This window comes from Orbicella faveolata, unplaced genomic scaffold (assembly GCF_042242905.1).
Source record: "Orbicella faveolata isolate gen_17 unplaced genomic scaffold, um_ofav_v1 contig_1, whole genome shotgun sequence".
NCBI classification, from domain to species: Eukaryota; Metazoa; Cnidaria; class Anthozoa; order Scleractinia; family Merulinidae; genus Orbicella; species Orbicella faveolata.
The window spans coordinates 36,550,623-36,568,876 of NW_028301536.1; the positions used below are offsets into that span (position 1 = coordinate 36,550,623).

At 48.2% G+C, this 18,254-nt stretch overlaps 3 protein-coding genes and 3 pseudogenes across 3 annotated transcripts; 4 read left to right on the plus strand and 2 right to left on the minus strand.

Moving 5' to 3' along the window:
• Window positions 1–84: 84 nt before the first annotated feature.
• On the minus strand, window positions 85–1,752 carry LOC110045006 (acid-sensing ion channel 3-like; the record flags this gene model as incomplete). The annotated part of the gene is made up of 2 exons (XM_089274566.1): window positions 85–376; window positions 1,192–1,752. Coding segments are annotated over 2 exons (741 nt in total), but the record flags the coding sequence as incomplete, so codon positions are not given.
• A 1,997-nt stretch (window positions 1,753–3,749) lies between these two features.
• On the plus strand, window positions 3,750–5,475 carry LOC149118934 (uncharacterized; annotated as a pseudogene).
• A 1,440-nt stretch (window positions 5,476–6,915) lies between these two features.
• On the plus strand, window positions 6,916–8,222 carry LOC149118935 (uncharacterized; annotated as a pseudogene).
• Window positions 8,223–8,805: 583 nt separating this feature from the next.
• On the plus strand, window positions 8,806–9,390 carry LOC149118936 (uncharacterized; annotated as a pseudogene).
• A 1,197-nt stretch (window positions 9,391–10,587) lies between these two features.
• On the plus strand, window positions 10,588–11,483 carry LOC149118937 (uncharacterized). The gene has a single exon (XM_089282845.1). The coding sequence runs from the start codon at window positions 10,607–10,609 to the stop codon at window positions 11,030–11,032; it is 426 nt and encodes a 141-aa protein (XP_089138971.1). The 5' UTR covers window positions 10,588–10,606; the 3' UTR covers window positions 11,033–11,483.
• A 932-nt stretch (window positions 11,484–12,415) lies between these two features.
• LOC149118938 (uncharacterized) lies at window positions 12,416–13,054 on the minus strand. Its single transcript, XM_089282854.1, has one exon. The coding sequence runs from the start codon at window positions 12,962–12,964 to the stop codon at window positions 12,446–12,448; it is 519 nt and encodes a 172-aa protein (XP_089138980.1). The 5' UTR covers window positions 12,965–13,054; the 3' UTR covers window positions 12,416–12,445.
• Window positions 13,055–18,254: the final 5,200 nt, after the last annotated feature.

Sequence of the window (18,254 nt, forward strand, 5' to 3'; positions counted from 1 at the left end):
TGACACTCCGTCTACGGTCACTTGGCTCATTAGCCAACTTTGTGATTACTCTGATTAATAATATATGAAAAGCTCTATCGCTAAGGTGCTCGGTATGGAGGGTGACCCTCCAACCAGGAACAGCTTTTCTCCATGTAAACAGGTCCTAAGAAAGAGTGAGCTTAGCACCATATACTGAAGAAATTTCACTGCAGTGTTAAAACGGAAACATCTCACCTCCATATTCTATGGGATGACAACCGCATTTCTTGACTACAAACTCACTCATGCACTGCATCAAACAAGCTGACTTTGAATATGTGTAGCCGGTGTCTCGCAACATGTAGAGTGTTCGGTTGGTGCAGTTGGTGGAGTAAGGTGTTTTCAAATTTATTATCTGTGGAGGGAAATTGTGGTTGCTTTGTGCTGTTTTGGAAAGAATAAGTATTTAGATTTACACCTTGTTAGCGTGTCCCCTAAACGATCTCGGTGATATTTTATATTTGTTTTTGCAAGGGGGCAAGCTCCCAAACAAGAAATAGTAAGGGTAACCTCGTTAAGTTCCATTTATAATCAGTCCTAGTTCCAGGTCAAGTTAGTCTTTTCATCGTTCAAAATGCACTTGTGGAAATTGGCTGAAAATAGGAATGTTAACCGTAAGGTGAATGAATACATTCTCGACCAAAAACCACAACTGTACCATTTTCACATTACTTGTTTCTCTTTCTGAGAGAACCCTAAACTCAGGTTTTCGCAATGCCAGGCTGATGAGGCTTAACAAGACCTAACAAGGCCAAAAAAAAAGCTGCTGATGGCTGCTCTTTGTATTTTTTTAGCAGCCACAGAGTCTTCCACCTCTACCATTGTCACCTTTGCGCGCATTCGATCGTTGTCAGCTTATCCCTGCACGTTCTGTTATAATGCAAAGAGTAGCCACAACTGTAAATAGGTACGTATGCCATCACAGATGGGGTCGACCTTCTTAGTTTCTCATTTTCTTCCCCTGCTGTCTCTTAATAAAATGAGGTTAACAGAGAATCAGGAAATATTTACTGTTGTAAGTTTAGAACACCAAAGAATACCTAGTTAGTAACAAATAGCTTCGAACTCTCATTGATCAATGCGCATCCCCACTGACTCCTCCCACTGGTTTAAGCTGTGTGTATACAAATGTAAATTACGAGCAACATGTAACTAGACTTTTGATCAAACCTTTTTCCTTTTTATCGAGCACAGAGTGCGAACCCCTGGATGGACAGCAAAGGCAAACTGTTCCATCAAAGGAAAGGTGTGTTGATCGTGCACGAGAACTCTGAGGCCGACGATGGGGATCCGCGGATTATCCAGGTAACTGTTTCTCTCGTCATTCAACAAAAGCTTCAAGCCATTTAGGTCACCAGCAGCGGTAGCATCAATTACGAGGCTATCATCGTGCCCAGAATTGAATGTATAGCATTGACCATACATAGAGCTAAAAAACGCTGTAAAATTATCGGACCCACAAACCATATTATTAATAAAACAAGAGTCAAATAGTGGACTTGGAAGGAGCATGTCTTCAATTCGATGACTAAACATTTTGATGTAATCGTGTTTTGGAACTTTCCCGCCATGGATGCGGTGAAACAATTCAGGATAGAGTTCCTTTGATTTGTTAGTAAAGGCATCTTTTGAATTTGCAATCGTTTTTGCATAGACCTCAAGTATTAATTCGATTTCTTCCTCGGTGTAGTTTGCCGTATTTAATAAGTCTTTCAACCGTCTCCTGTTTACGGAGTTACGGTTTCATTTGCATATGATAAAACATGCTTGTCAGTGTTCACTTGATTGCGTTTCTTGTGAATGAATATTTCACGCCTGAGTGGCAGAGACAAGTGCGTGATATTACACGCGAAGTTGTTGATTGCTTTCATGACTCGCTTCCGGTTGTTTGAGGCTTTCAGACAACAGCTTCCCGTTGCGAATTCCTGATGGCTTCAGTTAAAGCTGGTTGCATTCCTCTTGGCTTCAGTTGAAGCCATCAGGAATTTTCAAAGCCATCAGGAATGTTGAAGCCAAGAGGAATTTTACAGGCAGATTTCTATTTTTTGTCCATAGTTTGTTAGAATACGGCATTTCTTCTCGGCCTGGTCAAAAAAATAGCACTTTTCGCCTTTTTTTCGAGGAAAAATTGAGCACGAAACGTGATAGAACAAAGAGATTTCACTAGAGCGATAAAAAGAAACAGCTGATCGGGGGGTTTTCCCTATTCCGCACTTGACTGCGTCAGTGAGTAACCTTCTCGAAAGTTCAAGGCTATTTTTGTGACATGACAAACACCACAATCACCTGTTTTTGATAAGACAAAGAGAGAGTTTTGTGTTTTTTCGCCCAAAATTTAGTTCAAATCTGCTGTTTAATCTGCAAGTTTTTTTCTATATTCTTCTCGAACCTGGTCCCGAACCTGGTTTCTTATTTTTTCGATATCTGGCTGGATCGGATTTGTTTGTATTCGAGCAAAGTTCGAGCGTAAAGTCTCTTTAAGCTGGCGATATTTCTGCATTTCACGTGTGATCAGTTGAAACTCCGTGTCAGAAACCCGATTATCATTAAGAGCCTGTGAGACGGCGAGGTTAATCGAGTCATGTTTCGCAAAAGCCAGAGAATGGATTCTCGAGTGCTTATTGACTTTGCGTTCAAGCTTCTTGTTGACAACGGACAGGCCAGTGGAAACAGCGCCAGATAAAGCGGCAATCCCGGCAACAGGTGCGCCGACAACAATTCCAACACCGGTGAGTGATGTTGCGACAGCCCCAGAAGACAGAGCTGCCGTGACAACGCCAAGCCAACCACGGAATAGTGAAGCGCTTTCCGGGCTTTTTTGTATTTTTTCAACACAAGCCTGTAATGCTCGACCTCAGAAGATATTTCTTTTTCAATTCTGCTTATCTCGGTCAGCCGGAAATTCTCGGCATTTGGCATTTCGGGAAGGCTTGGATAGATTTCTCTTTCATTCTCGGCAGGCGGCGCGCTTGGTGGCAACCGATTCGCCGAAGACATTGCGTATATATAAAAATTTAATTTAACTCTAATTCAAAAAGAAGAGGGAAGCCCTTGAAATCAAAGAGTTCGCCATTTTCATCTTTCACGCTGATGGTGATGCTATTTATGAACTCATCTGTAGAGCAGTTTCGCAAAACCTGTTGCGGAGAAGTCTGGTAGCTTACTTTTTCATAAGGCTTCCCTTTCACATCAAAAGAGGCCAAGATATCTGACCTTTTGCCATTGAACAGATTCTTTTTTTTGTCGATCAAGTCGCAATGAATAAAATATGACGTTGGAGATCTAAGCCTTTTTACGAAAGTTATAAACTTCAGCTTTCGCTCAATACCAAGCAAACCGGCTAAATCGCGATCAAGTTCTATCGTTCTTAACCCAGAATTTATGATTACAAGCTGGCCAAGAGGTTGGTTAATTGCTGTTTCCAGCTTATAGCTATATTTGGCGAACAGATTGGCTATTTCTTGAGCAATTTTTTCTAAACTGTAATGACCTGGGAGTAATTGATCAACAGGCAAAGTGGTATCTTTGCCTTTATCATCTCCCAAGGTGGCCGAACCTTCTCTTTTCAAATTGTCCCAGCTGTTGTACAAACTGCACGAAATGAGTTTCATGAAAACGACTCTCGGTATCGGTTCTTCAAAATAGATAGTCTCTCCGTTCTGTTGCGTGACAACAGTGAGAAAAACCATTTTTTATATTCAACAAATAAATTATGTTCAAATAATAATATGGCGAATGTGTGGAAAGATCCAAACCTTGTGATAAGAGACTCAATTGCCAAGGCAAACGCATGGAGAGAATTTGTGGGACATTTCCCCAAGGCCGATAGATCTCGTTTCATTGCTCAGGGGAATACCGACGGAAAAAACGTAACGGAAGAAATCTTTTTCAAAGAGGGACCAGGCTCGCTTCAAAGCGTCTTCGGCTCAGACAAAAAATATTGGAGCGAGGAAATGAAAAAGGCGCTCGGTTTGGAAGACAAGCGCTCGGGGGCCATTGGAGGGTTTCCTTTTCAGCTGGCGCCAAATGGTTCAAAAGTTTCATTGGCCATCCCTGCGGTGCCTTTCGACGGCAAAGCGCCAAGCTTGAAGAAAATATTTGACGCCCCGATACAAATCTACGTCACGCCTGACCAATATTTCACAACAAAATTCCGAGAAATATTTCAAAACACCAAACTCAGGCACACGTCTGGAACCGAATCAAAACGCTGGTTAGGAGGGCCAGACATGAAATATTGGCCGCAGCAGCTCAACTTCGCGGTTTTCTGCGCGACACAGGGGTGCGGAGTTTCTCGCGAAATCTTTGACAGCGGGATGGATCTCCCCCCGCAGATAAGAGCTTTCTACAAATTCCACGTGTACTTCACGGTCAGGCGCATTTTGTACCAGCTTGGAGGAATTCAGAGCATGAGCGCTTTGCCCGGAGACCCGCCGTTCAACCAATACAACAATCATTACGACGTCGCTTCGTACAAAAGGATATGCAGCGAGTTCGGCATTGCCCCCTCGAGCGATTTTCGCTTCACGTACGGGGCAAATCACGGTCTGGGAAGCGTTTACGTGTACGCGACAGGCGCGGGCCCATCGAAAACTGACTATAAGTACCCGGGATGGAACAAATTCAGCGATGAAGGCGGCAAAGCTATAAAAGGGGACTTGATCTATTACATCCAGCCGGGGGCCGCTTCAGATGCTCAAGCGGACTGGTTCGCGCCAAACACTGCGAACGGTTTGCCACAGGCGGGCTTGTCGAGAAACAACCAGTCAATCGAGGCTTTCGTTTACTGTGTCCTGGGCGCGCAAGTCAACGTCCGCAGCAGCATTCTCGGTTCGGGCGGTCGGGCGAGGGAAGCCCAGAGCGAGTTCCTTGTGCTGATGGAAGACGCGATCAGACAGCCAGACCTGGCACAGAGCGTGCAAAGGTACCAGCTCGCGGTGGATCAAGCGAAGGTCAGGCTCAATTTCGCTGTAGCCCCCATGGCCTGGCTCATGCCCGCGCAAATGATTATCAACACCGCAAGCACAATCGGTTACAACAACAAGCTGAAACAGGCGGTCTCCGGGATGAAACTTGGGGTGAACAGCGAGGTAAATCCAGACACAAAAAAAGCTGGGCTCAAACTCATGGCAGGCGGCCCGTCAAAAATTAACCCTCCCAACAGCCACCCGTCCAACCCGATACAAAAGGCCGCAACAGCCGAATCAGGAAAATCAGCTTCGTCCGAAACTCAACAAGAGCAGCCATCGGCGGAAAAATAGAGCCCGAGGCTCCAGATAAAACACCGCAACACGAAATTAACAAAACGGCTGTCATTGTCGGTGTAGTTGTATTATCGGCGTTGCTGTTCATGGCTTGGCGGTAAGTGTGGGGTTCCACCCCACAGCCCCGGGGCGCGGGGCAGAGCCCCGCTGGTTAACGCTGCTTCTTAAAATATTCTTCAAACAAAAAGGCCACCGCGGCAAGAATAAGCAGCCAGGTGTGCTCGGCCAGAAATCCTACGACTTGGCCGGCGGCTTTGAACAGGAAACTCACGATCGAGCCAATCAGCCCTGGCAGCAGAGAACCAAGTTTCGCGGCAACATCTTTGAGGCCATTTCCCAAAGCTTTGCCGGTGGCTTTCAAGCCTCTGGTGAGGACCCCAATGACAGCGCCGATTGTGGTCCCGGCGGCGAGAAGAATAGCGGTCAACGTCAGGCCATATTTTTTGAAGATCTCTTTGACCCTTTCCAAGAGAGGCCGCCCACTTTCCCTTTCCGCGATCTGAGTTTGCAAACGCGCGTTTCTTTCCGCCACTCTGCCTTCTGCGGCTTCTTTTTCAGAGGGCAAGGCATTCTCATCTTGGATGATCGCCTGGTCTTCCTCGTTTTGGCGCTGCAGCTCGCTTTCATGCTCTTTCAGGTCGTCCAACGTTTTTGTTTGGTTGTACCTTTCTTCCAAGGCGCTTGTTTCACTTTCTTTTTCTGCGAGGCTGGCCCTGAGTCTGTCAACCTTGGCTTGTTCCTTTTCTCTGTTTTTTTATTGTTTGGAAGCGAGTCCAATTTTTTTTCTTGTTTTCGAGATCGGTTTGATAGTTCTTTTTAAGTTCTTTGAGCCTACGCAGTTCTGCTTCACTTTCAAGGTTCGAACCTTGTTCATTCTGAATAGAATCAATCTTAGCGTCGGTTTGCTGTATTTTACTTCTCAGAACTTCCACTTCTCTCTTTTCTTTTTCTCTTTACGCAGATAATTTTTCCGCCTGTTGAAGTTGTTTTTCAGCTTCTTTCAGTCTTTGGCGTTGTTCTCTGATTGTATCTCGGTCTTCTTTTATTATTCCACTTGACTCCGGCCCAAGTTCATTTTTGAATCTTTCCACAAAACTTTTCATTAAGCCTGACTCGTCTTCTTTCAGAATCTTGTACTCGGTATTTTTCGGCCCCTGCGCCACGGCAACAATTTTTCCCTCAAATTTTCCAGTGCCTCTTCTGATTCTGATTTTTTCAAAATTCGCTTTGTCGAATTTGTCTTTAATCGTATCAACAGCTTTTTTGAGTTTTTGCCGAAAATTGCTTTCTTTTTGAAGATCACTGATTGAAGGTGTTCTTCCAAGCAAATGGGTTTCTTCCTGATAAGAAGTGTCAGGAAGGCCGGACTGCTCGTGAGGAAAAGTACTCATTTCCGTTTGTTCGCCCCCGTGGTAGGGGTCGCCAGGTTGGTAGGGAGTAGACGCCGAGCCTGGCTGACAAGGTTGGGTTCTGTTGACCTCTTGTCCGTCATCAGAATCATCGTGGTCAACCCGATTGTCAAGGTCCGGGTCTTCGTAACCAAAGTCGCTACCGCCTTCCGCCATAGCAATATATTGTAAGCCTATTATTATTTTTCAAATTAGAAATAATCGCCGGAGTGTTATACACAATGTCAGTTCCAGAGAACCTTCGCGCGACGTACAGGAAAAAAACATTACAAGGCATGCAGGCCGAGCGCGCGGTGAAGCGGATCACCTTTCCCCGCACTGAAGCCAACCCCGGCGATACTCTGTACGTTTACGTGCCCTAGCTGAACGTGAACGAGGTTCTGGTGCCGGGCTCGCTAGCGCTTGTCTTTAACATCGACCTTTCTGGAGGGCACGCCAACAACTTCCTTGTCCAGAACGTCACGCGAGCTCTCGTTGACAGGCTGCACGTGAAGTTTGGAGGCACCACCCTGCATGACACGGTTGGCTATGGCATCTACAAAATCTTTGAGGACCTTTTCCTTTCGCAGGAAGAAAGAGACAACAGGATCCTCGAAGGGATTCAGAGCGAGGATCTATGCAAGATCCGCTCAGGCGCGGGAGACAAAAAAACCTCGGGCGTCAAGGCTGAAAACACGCTGAACGAGGTGTACGGGAGCAAGTACCGAATCAGGCTAGACCATCAGATCCTTACCGATCATGGCGTTTTCTACCCCCAGGGCCTTTACAAAGACCTCACGTTCGAAACAACCCTGGCTGAAGCTGCAGATGTGGTCAATGGCTCCGATACAACCAATCTGAAATACAAGCTTACCAACATCCAGCTCGAGTACGATATGATCCGCAGCAAGACCCTGGCAGACGAGGCACATAGCGTTTACTCCAGCGGAAAAGAGTTCGTCTATGACCACGTGATGCGTTCCCAAGTGGTGACCTTCAAAAAAGTCACCGACACGAGGAAGAACATCAAAATCGACGCCCAAAAAAGGTCGCTAAAAGCCCTCCTGCTTCTGTTCATAGGGCCTTATACCAACGGAGCCAGAGATTCGGAAAAATGCATCTTCCCGGATCTGACGAAAGTCAGCGTCACAATCAACGGCTCGCCCAACATGCTTTACACCAACGGCATCGAAAGCAAGGACATGTGGGAAGAGGCCTAACGCTTCTTCGTGAAGGAAAAAAATAAAACCGAACACATGAATGTGACAAAGTTTTACACCGGAGATAATTTCGGGCTTCTGATTGATATGCGCTCCATGGCGGACCAAGAAATTCATGGAAGTGGCAAGCGCATTGTGAACAGTACGGACGGGGTCCAGCTGGAAATCGAGAGGAAAGCCGAAGGCTCAGGCAAATTGAACTGCCACGTATTCGTCATCGCCGACTCCCATTTCAATATTATGGACAGACAGCTAGAATCTGTACAGAATTGAATATAACATGGACCCAAGCAAGATACCCTTCAACGCTCTCATCGTGGGGCCGACTAATTCAGGCAAATCTAGGTTCGTGGTGAACCAGCTCTACGGCCCTTTCCGCGGCAAGTTCGAATACATCGTGCTCATCTGCCCGACTTTCACGCACAACAAGACATACCACCGGCTTGGCGAAAACGATCCAAGAATGGATGTGATAGTCTGCGAGCAGCACTACGTGGAAAGTTGGTTGAAGCTCGTTAGATGGCTTTTCGCGGGCACCAACACGCTCATAATCCTCGACGACTGCGCGGCCTCCAAAGACGTGAAAGGGCGCACAGGCGAGCTGGTGAATCTCGCCTTTGCTGCCAGGCATATGGGCATCAGCGTGTGGGTGCTGACCCAAAAGTTGACCGGCATAACATCTTCCTTCCGGGAGAACGTGGCGGCGATCGTCCTCTTTTACACCCCTTCGGCCAGGACAATGAAAGCCATCTTCGATGATTACGCCGGTGAACTCTCCCCGGATGAGTACAAAGTTCTGGTTTCAAAGCTAAAAGATCGCAAAATTCTCTTTTCTTGTGTTCGCGCTTCGCCACCCGTACGGGGTAAAGTTATTTGAATAAAAAAAATGTAAGCTGTATATAGCCTTGCACAATGGCTGGAGAAGACGTCGCGTTAGCGGAAGTTATGAACCTTCTTCAAACCGAGTCCGAGCCGTCGAGTGGTCCCGCAGGCGGCCTTGTTCCAACCGCCCCCGGACCTGACATTCCTGCTCTTCACGAGCAGCTGGCCGTTCTGGTGTCCACAGGCAAAGCCAAAGAGGCCATCGGAGTGTAGCTTACCCACGAGCAGGTGAAGCGCCTGAGCGACAAAGATGTCGAGAAATACACCAAACGTTACGAGACGTACGTGGGCTCAAAGACAACGGAAAGCCTGATCGACAGCTTCATTTTTCTTGCAACCAAAGTGGTCGGAATGACCGTCAAAATCAAAGACATCGAGGCTTACCAAAAAGAGCTCAGAAACGACTACATCTTGAACAAAGAGCTCTCCAATCTGGCCGGCAACCTTTCTTTGAAGTGCGGCCGTTTTCTTGCTGCGGCCAACGCTGTGTTCATCACCACCAAACATATTGATTTTAGTCCACAGTTGCCTGAAAAGAGCCATCCTTCCCTTGATGAACATGGCAATCCGCTTGAGGGCGGTGATGAAGTACCCGGCTCAGCAACTGCAGAATAAATGGTCACCATTCATCAACAAATGCTGAGGTCTTGCTGACGAATTGTTAAGAATTAAACTTTTTTATTTGCTTAGAATACGGTTCGCTTCAGAATGTCAACCGAACAATCCGAGAGCGCACCTGCCCTCACGGCGCCTCAGGTCGAGACCAAGGCAGCGCCTGCCGCCGATGTCACACAGCAAGCGACAACTCCGACTGCAACCACGCAGCGCGTAAAAAATCCAAAGCGTGTGGCTGTTGGAAAAATGGTTGCTGAAAGAACGCGTCTGGCACGAGAAGAACAGAAGAAAGCGGCTGAGTCTTATCATGCGGAAAAGGAAGCGAAAGCCGCCACAGCGGCGGCCCCTGAGCCAGCCCAGACAACAGAAGGCGAAAGCGCAAAGAGCGAAAACCCAAATAGCGGCTGGCCCAGCATCAACCAATGGATTAATATTGGCGGCATAGTCGTTTCACTCTTCTGGATTTATTACAAATGGGAAGACATCAAGGCAATGACCAAGACCGCGTCCGACAAATTCAAAAAGCCGGAGCCCGCGCCTGAGCCCGCGAGTGCCGAGCCAGAGCCTGCTCGCGCGACACATCGAAAAGGATTAAGAAATATGATTTGAACGTTTGCGTGTAATTTTTATCACGATGCCGAGCCTTGCGCAGGTTTTCATCCATACAGCAGCAATCGGAGGGATTACGTTTTTTGGGCCGATTTCACCGTCAAGACTTGGAGGATGGTGGCACGTCTTACCGACGAAATGTTTGTTGAAGAGAGAGAAAGGCGGAGAAAAATAAAACAGGAGGTCAGGCGAGAAATTGAAGTAGAAGACAAAATCAAAGAATTCGCGGAAGAAGTTGAAAAGACAGGTCCCCCCAATTAATTTTGTTTTAAACTTTCGATCTTTCCTTATATCAAGCGCGCCATGTCCGACAACAAGCTTGTCAAGATCGTCATTGACGCCGCAACTCTCATGGGATTAGCTGCGGGCATCGGCTGGGCCACAAAAAAGGTTGTGAAAGAGAATTTCACTTCCGATCCCAGCAGCAGCTTTATGAATTACATGAAGTTCACAGGCGTCATGGCGGCCAGCATTGGGCTCAAAAACTACCTCGAGGACCAGAAAGTCCTCCCCGTCAACTTTTGAAAGCGGGGCTCTGCCCCGCGTCCCACAACGGGGCGAAGACCACGTGATTCTTTGAATAAAAAAAGCCTCTCAATAGCGCGCCATGGCGAGCATCGCGATCATGATTGGCGGGGCTGTGTTGAACGCCACGGCTTTTATCGACGGCAATTATCTGGCGAGGGCGCTCGGCGGGGGCGACAAAGCCGCGCTTGAAGAAAAAAAGCGCCACGACAAAGCTCTCGAAGATTATCAAGCCGCTTACGCCAATTACACGCACGACCGAACACAACTTCTCGACTGGATCGCGACCAACGCGCAAACAAAGGAGCAGGCCAAGCAGACCTTCACCAACACGGACTACGCCTTCAAACTCTACAACCAGGCGCATCCCGGTGCGCAGGTGGCGCCGCCTAAGGAGCCCAAGTTCTTAGATTTCTATCAGCCGAGCGAGCAGCAGAAAAACGGTGAACTCGCGTTCGTGGGCGCCGGGGCGCTCGCTCTCGGCTACGCGGCCTTCCGGTTCCTTTAAACTTTTTTACGCCTTACTTATATGGACGCCAAACTCTCAAAGATTTACTATGGCCCCGGGGGCTACTGGAAAGGAATCGCCGCAATAAAAAAATTGGCCGAGGCCGCCAAGGTACCTGAAGAAGCCGCAAAAAAGTGGCTGATCAGGCAAGCGCTCTGGCAGATATACCTCCCCGCGCCGAAGCGGATTCCTCGGCCGAAATTCGACGTTCCCACGCCCAACAAGGTCCATCAGGCGGACCTTCTTTTTCTGCCGCACGACAAGCTCCCTCGCGGCCGCAAAGTTTTCAAATACGCGCTGACCGTTGTCGACGTGGCCAGCCACTACAAAGAGGCCGAACCCCTGACTTCGAAAAATTCTGATGAGGTCGCCCAGGCCTTTCAGAAGATTTACAAGCGCTCGCCTCTCGAATGGCCTGAAATGCTGCAGGTTGACCCCGGGCGCGAGTTCATGGGCGCCATAATAAAAGAGATGGACAAGCAGAAAACCTTTATCCGGCGCGGGCGCGTTAACATACACCGCGACCAGGCCATTGTCGAACGTTTCAACCGCACCCTGGCGGAGCGCTTGTTCGGGCACCAGTACGCCGTGGAAATGCGACTCCCTGAGGGCAAGCGGTCCACCGCCTGGGTGAAAAGACTTCCTGATGTTGTTTCGGCATTGAACAACGAGGTCACAAGCCTTATCGGCAAGAAACCCGCCGTTGCCATCAAAGAAAAATTTGTTTATGCAAGGCCGTCGACACCTTACACGAGGCCTGTCGGAAAACGCGAAAAAATCCTCTCCTCTTTTGTCCAAGTTCGTTATCTCTACCAGCCCGGCGAGCTTGAAGGGGGCGTGCAAAGAGCCACGGAACCAATCTGGTCTTTGAAAGTTTTTAGCATTGAAAGATCTTTCATCAAACCGGATCAGCCCGTTCTCTACTATCTGCGCGACGGGGCCAAGCGCGGCTTCGTGCGTGAAGAACTGCTGGTTGTCCCTCCGAACACGCAGTTACCCCCAGAGCAACTTTGAAACTTCGGCTTCCATGAATGCGCACAGGATTTTTTGGTTTTAAAGAAAAATAAATCAATTATATCTCACCATCCCAGACGGTGTGCCTGCCGAGGATATTCTTCACTGGGCCATTGAGTTTTCCGCGAAAGAAAAAGGTAAGAGCGTCCAAGAAGAAAGCAAGTATTTCTCAGAGCGTTTCAATGAATTTGTTCACAGCCACGAACAACTTTCCCCGGTTGTTGACGAGGCGGCCACGGAGTATGAAAACGCTCGAGAACAATATAAGTACGATCCCTTTAAACTTATCTTCTGGATCGCGGACAAGTCTCGATATAACAAGCCCTCTATCATAATAAAATTTATGAAATGGCTTAAAACTCCCCCTCCGAACACTACTCTTCCTCCGGCTGACGTGCACTAAATGTGAAATTCGATCGGTTCGGTGTGTATCCCGTCGGGCAGCACCCACCGCTTGTCGTAATAAGCGCTCAGCCCCAGCTTCTGCTGCTCGTAAGTGACCATCTGCCCGTCCCGCATCCTGAAACCTCTGTTGGTTGCCATGTCCTTGCTTTCTTCCAACGCTTCCTCGAACCGCTGCCACGTGATCTCGTTCTGCGTTTTCGACATCCCCTTCGTGCTGAACTTCTTTTTTTCGCCCTCTCCTTCGTCGACATAATAACACTTCGAGCAGAGCGCGATCATCCGGTTGCCCTCGCACTCAAGCTTGAAGAGACCTGGGGTGCGGCCGCTCCACTTGTCCCAAGACAGCCACTGATTTTTTTCCGCCTCGAATTCTTGCTTCAGCTCTGGCCGGACGACGTCCTCGAACCGCTCGCCCGAGATCGCCATGTAGTTGCTGTCCGTGTCCATCTGGATCAGCTCGAAATCTCTTCTGTCGACGTACTTGTCGAGAAAGTCGTAGTAGAATTCCAGCATCCGCAGCTTCGCCAGCTGATAGACAGCGATTCCAATCTGGAACGGCCGTCTGATTGTGATCCGAGGCTTGCGGCTTTCTAGCTCGTAGGCCTCCCCGATCTCGTCGGGGTCTTCGAAATACGCACTCCTCAGCGCTCTGTCGACAGTTTGAACGCTTCAGCGAGCAGCGCCTTTCTTCTGTCCACGTCTCCTGTCCGGCGCGCCTCCGTCACCTGCTCCACGAACCAGGTGAAGATGTTGCCCGGTTCGTAGTCGATTGTTCTGGAAACCTTCGTGACAACCGCCCCATGGTTCACGTACCACCGCAGCAGAGGGGCGTACACCAGCATCCGTTCTGCGGACAGCGCCCCCCACAAGTTTTTTTCCGTCTCCGCGCTTTCTGCCCATTCTCGCCAAGTACTCTTTCATGTGTTCCGGCAGAGCTTCGGCGGGAACCCTTTTGTTGTAAAAGAAAGGGCACATCTCCTCGAACATTGGCCGCAAACGCTCTGGGATATCTATGCGGACTTCGGCGAAGCCGAACCACTCCCCGGCTTTCAACCGGCGAATCAGAACTTCGGCCGCTTCCGCTTGGCGGTCATCGCTGTAGTGCACGACCTTCTCCTTCCCGCAAGGCATTTCTCTGAGCATGGTCGAGAGATAGAGAGCGCTGGTGTCGAAACCGAGAATCTTTTTGCAAAGACGCGGTTCTTCGAACTGATGCGACCTTATCCGTGTCACACCGGTCTCGTGCCGTCTTGTGAAAACCAGGTTCGGTCCGCCAACAACCGCCCCTTTGGGCATTTCGTAAGCCTCTTTGCTTGGGCTGTAAAGGTCTGCTCCGCGCTCGATTGCCCCTCGGAGCAAATAATGCAAACTCACCCCTGGCAGGCTCACCGCGTCTTTCAAAATGTCGATTCCTCTCCCGGTGTAGAAGCTTTTCATCTTTTCCAGCGCCTCGAGGCCGGGAGCTACATCAAGATTGTTGTAATAGCGCAGCCAGTCTGCGAAGATCCGCATCCCCTTCTCTTTGAACAGCCGCTTGCAATCCTCCCACTCCTTCCGCGTGAGAACGTATCCGCCCTTCATCTTCGAATACCAGGCCTCGTATTCTGGGAGCCCAGGGAAATCTAGCTTTTCGGGCGCGTCGAACCATTCGTAAGGGAACCAGGATTTCTCGGACTCGCTTCCGTAGGCTTTCACCCATTTCGCGTAGCCCGTGCCCGGGCCCAGATAGTTGATGATATCGAGGAAACGGGCCCCCCAGGTGAGCAGGAACATGGTTTTGTTCCCCTTCTTGGCCACTTTGACTTTTTTGATACTTCGGCGAGAGTGCTGGCGAAGTGGTTTTTGATCAGATTCAGGTCGTACGAGCCTGAGTTGAAGCCCACGACAGGGACCTGGTTGCACCATTCATTAATTTTTTGCTGCTGGTCTTTTGGCAGCAGGTGCATGTCTTCTGGCACAAACTCCGCTCTCACCTGGTCTTGGATGTTTTTCTCGCGTCTCTCCAGCTCTTTCAGGAACTTGCGGACCAGCTCCACGGGATTTCTTTCGCAGATGTGGGTGGGCTCTCTTTCAAGAGTGTCCCCGACGCTCACGGAGATCGGCACGTGCGCGTTTTCTATCGTTAACGCCCCTTTTGGCTCTTTCCGATAATTTTTGTCGCCATACGCCTGGAAATCGTACAAGATCTCGTGCGGGTAAGTTTTCGTTTGCTTCCTCGGGAGTTCCCCCTTAAGAAACCCAACTTCGCAAGCCCAGGCCTCGATAACTTTGTAACCGTTCTTTCGCAGAAATGCGGTACGGTTCACGATGGCTTGGTACAGTTGTTCGGCTGTTTTACCGTTTGTTATGACCTCCTGTCGGTTAGGATAACATTTTGGGCATCCGTGGAAGGGGCAGCCGTGGTATTGGAATACCGTCCTCGTTTTGTGGTGCTACCCGTCGACAGGAGAAGACTTCATTTTCCCGCCTTCTCGAGGAAGCCATCTCTCGCCCCCGTGCCCGCACATCGCGTGGTGGATGTGTATGCCCCGTCGCTTTGCTTCTCGCTCCAGCCACAAAATCGCTTGCACCAACGCTGAGCCTTTTTGGTACATCACTCTCTCGAAAGCTGTCTCCGGGGCTTCCACTTTTGTCCCCGGGCAAAAGATTACAGTTTCCCCCGCTTTGCAGGTTTGATGGTGCCGTTGCAGATTACAAGATTGTGTGAGCCTCTGCCCGCAGTGTGCGCATCCATAGGTTTTTGCCAGTTTCGCGATGTCGTTTATCAAGAAAGCGTGGCCTTCGTAGACACCTATCGTCAAAATGTTTTTGAGTTTGGGGTTCGGGTTTGTTCTGAGATGCCATACCACTTCACCGTCATCCAAACGCTGAGGCTCGTAGACACGTATTCCGAGCCAAGATGTGACCGGCGAGCCCTCGTTCAGATGGGCTTCCACCTTGTCCAACTCATCGAGAGACGTTTTTCTGAAGTTCGGTGGAATGCCCTTGAGCTTATAGAAACTCTGGGCCAGTCTTCGCGCTTCTTTTGTACAACGGTCTGTGCGCGCCCCTCGGTGCACAGCGAGACACCTAAATAGGCACAGGTTGTCGTTGTACACGTCCAAAGATACCATTGCCCCGCTATGAACAAGGTTGCGCAGCCAGTCGGGCAATGGCCCTGTTCCCACCAAAGGCTTCCTGTCAAGCACAACCTTCACGTCTACGCTTCGTGTTGGGCCTGTCGGTTTTTTCAAGGTCGATACGCTGTTCTTCCTCGCGGTTAAGCCATTTTCCCGCGTCTTCCAGTTTGTCAAACCACTGTGAGCCCTTATGGTTCGAGTAGTACACAATTATCGTTCCATCTTCAATGTTGCGCAACTGGTACGCGTAAACGCGCCTCACGTAGAAAGACGTGGTTACTCTTTCGCGTATCTTCACCATAAAGTCTGGCGTGAGGTTTCTCCCCAGTCGTTTCATGAAGCGCCACCGAATGAAACGCCGGCCTGTTGTAACCTCTCTCCCTTCTTTCTCTTCATCATCGTACAAGGGGTCGTACTCCCTCAGGATCGCTTGCGCTCTTCTTCGGTTCGCTTGCGCTCTTCTTAACCTTCTTTGGCGTGGTGGGGCTCTTGGCTCGTAACGCTTCGGAAGAAGCGGCTTTTGCAGACGCGCCTGCGTTTATTCAGAAATTGGTTCATCCAGCACGTTCTGGACAACCTTTCTTACCGCTGGCGCGTTTTCTGCAAGAAGTTGGTCGAAATAACGCAATACAGCGGGATCTATTCTTGCCAGCTCTTCTTCCAGTCTTTCTTGGTTGTTGAAAGACATTGTGCCTTGCGTTATATGCAAAGATGCCTTTCTCTAACTGGTGTGTTTCTTTTTTTCAGCTCGAGCAAAACAAGTTTAAAAATTTGTTTGCGGTAGAGACGTTGTTTTAGCGCGCCCCCGCCGCAGGGCTTGCAAAGACGGTAGTCACACAGAAGTCTGACTCCGCAAACTCTGCAAGGCTCTGGCGTTCACATTCCTTTCTTCAGCTGGTAGTTGTGCTGCCCGCAATACGCCCCGTAACAGCGCTTTCCGCAGCTTTCTTTCCGGCCCCGCTTCAGCCACCCGCACTTGTTTGGCGCTCGTGCCATCCCGGCTCTGGTGGTATAATAGCGAGCCCGCTTGTTCTAACATGCCGTACTCCTTTGTTGTCAGTCCCACTGCCCTTGTTTCACCTCACGGGGCGGTTGAAACGGGTTTGAACCGGTTCTTTCCAGTGGCCACGGCCACCTCTCGTGGCGGGACAACGGCGCTCCCGCGCCCCTCGTTTGGCGGGGCGCTGCGCGGGGGTGCCACTGTTGTGAGTAGTATATAGGGAATTAATCAAATACCATTTCGCAGAGGGAGCCTCATTTCACCTTATCACAGCCCCCGCCATCAAGTCTGGCCCTCACAAGCTCGGGCCAGACTTGATGGCGGGGGCTGTGATAAGGTGAAATGAGGCTCCCTCTGCGAAATGGTATTTGATTAATTCCCTATATACTACTAATTGAATTGAATTGTAGTCAGAATTTCGGAAAGACGATGCGCTTGAAACTAATTGGCTTTACCGAATTTGGAAGTACCAGGAAAGAAGAATAAACAACAAACCAGTTTTTTTTTTTTTTTTTATAAAAGGCACTTTAATCATGGAATTCAAACGGTGGGAGACTTGCGTTTCGATCTTAACAACATCGATTCTTATGAACTAGTCCCAAAACACATACAGAAGCCGACTTTCCTGGAATGGACCGGTCTTCGCCATTCTGTACCGCTCAATTTGACGAATGCTAATCATAATCCAGATTATGCTGCCTTAAATCCATCTTTCAAAATTGACTGCGGCCTTTTTGATGTAATTAACTAAAAAGAAATCAAAAGACTATTACTCTCTTTTTGTCCGTAAAAAGGCTTGCTTTCCTAATATGTAACGCGAAAAAATTAAAAAGTGAATTTAACTGATGAAGCACTGAAAAAAGCTTTTTCTCTTCCCCATTCAGTTTCTTTTCAGCCATTTGTCAAGGCCTTTCAGTTCAAATTATTGAACTCAATACTCTTCACGAATTCAAAATTACACAAAATCGGGTACATTACAGATAATCTGTGTTCTTTTTGCAAACGTGAATCAAGAACAATGCAGCACTTCTTTTATGATTGCTCTTGTTCAATTTCTTTCTGGAAAGATTTCGAATCATATTACTTATCTTTGACAAAACAGCAGATACAGGCTTAATTTGAAGGATACATTGATCGGTCTTCTAACACCAGAATTTCCCTTACTTAATTATCTGTTACTTATAGGAAAAATTTATTTATGGGGGTGTAGAAGGAATGAAGAACTTCCAAGTATACGAGGTTTTAAATCAAAAGTCAAATTAAAGTATGAGACTGAAAAATACATCTGTACGAAAAATAATAATTTAGATATGTTAAGGAAGAAATGGGCAATATAAATATTAGAAGTAGTTGAATGACTTAGAACATGTCAGGCTCAAATAGGTGTGGCTTTGCTATGTAAACTTGTTCGTGAGTGTGTGTGCGTGAGTGAGTGTGAGTTAGTTGTGTTATACCGAAAGTACTGTTAATTATGTTTAGAAAAGTATTATACAAAAGTCATGTAGATAGTTGTGTGCTTTGCAATAAAAAAAAATAATAAAAAAAAGGGGGGAAGTAGCAGAATATTGTTGAATCCAGGTTTAAAGAATAAATTAAGTAGAATGGAGTGAGTAAGTGAGTCGGCCCCATCCGACTGTCTGCTACTATTTAACAATTAGATTATGAGCTCGAGATTCCTATTTAA

Excerpts from the sequence above, each read along its gene's own strand:
- LOC149118937 (XM_089282845.1), top strand. The coding sequence starts at position 10,607 with ATGGCGAGCATCGCGATCATGATTGGCGGGGCTGTGTTGAACGCCACG.
- LOC149118938 (XM_089282854.1), bottom strand. The coding sequence starts at position 12,964 with ATGCTGGAATTCTACTACGACTTTCTCGACAAGTACGTCGACAGAAGA.